The sequence below is a fragment of the Gavialis gangeticus genome, unplaced genomic scaffold, assembly GCF_001723915.1.
Source record: "Gavialis gangeticus isolate Ggan-Ray unplaced genomic scaffold, GavGan_comp1, whole genome shotgun sequence".
Lineage (NCBI taxonomy): Eukaryota > Metazoa > Chordata > Crocodylia > Gavialidae > Gavialis > Gavialis gangeticus.
Genome location: NW_017729020.1, coordinates 5,243,977 through 5,244,520, shown reverse-complemented (window position 1 = coordinate 5,244,520; position 544 = coordinate 5,243,977). Strand labels below are relative to the sequence as shown.

The 544-nt window shown below is 69.1% G+C and overlaps 1 protein-coding gene across 1 annotated transcript in view; it reads left to right on the top strand.

Annotated features, from left to right (window-relative positions):
• The first annotated feature begins 149 nt into the window (after nt 1–149).
• DUSP11 (dual specificity phosphatase 11) overlaps nt 150–544 on the top strand; it is a 15,347-nt gene continuing 14,952 nt past the window's right edge. The window contains exon 1 of the mRNA XM_019514383.1: nt 150–240. Within this exon, the coding sequence (XP_019369928.1) occupies nt 209–240 (32 nt within the window). The 5' untranslated portion in view covers nt 150–208. The remainder of the gene's footprint in view (nt 241–544) is intronic.

Sequence of the window (544 nt, the reverse complement as noted above, 5' to 3'; positions counted from 1 at the left end):
TGGCTTCCGCCCCTCTTCGCAGGAGCCCCGAGCCCGCGACGCAGCTCGCACCAGGCCTCGCCCACGCTCCCCCTCTCGCCCCCCAGGGGGACGCCGCCGGGCTGGGGGAAGAGGCGGGGACGTGACGTAACCACAATGGGCGGGACGCAGATGCCTGCGTAGGATCACGTGAGGTCGTGGGACCCGGAAGTGGCTGCTGTGCGCCGCCATGCCAGGCGCAAACACCCGCCTGCCCGACCGGTGAGACCCCCGCCCCCCGCGGGGATTAACCCCCCCCCAAAGCGGGTGTTAACTCTCCCCGTCCCGTTCCCCCAACCCTCCCCGCACTTTTTACCGGATATTAACCCTTCCCGTGCCGCCCCCTACCCTCCACCCCCCTTTACCGGTTATTAACTCTCCCCGTGCCGTCCCCAGCCCCCCCGATATTAACCCTGCCTGTGCCGCCCTCAACCCTCCCCCCTTTTTACCGGGTATTAACCCTTCCCGTGCCAGGCTGGGCCCGGAGGGAAGGGCCGGGGAGTCTCCGCCTGGCGGCCTCCAGCTT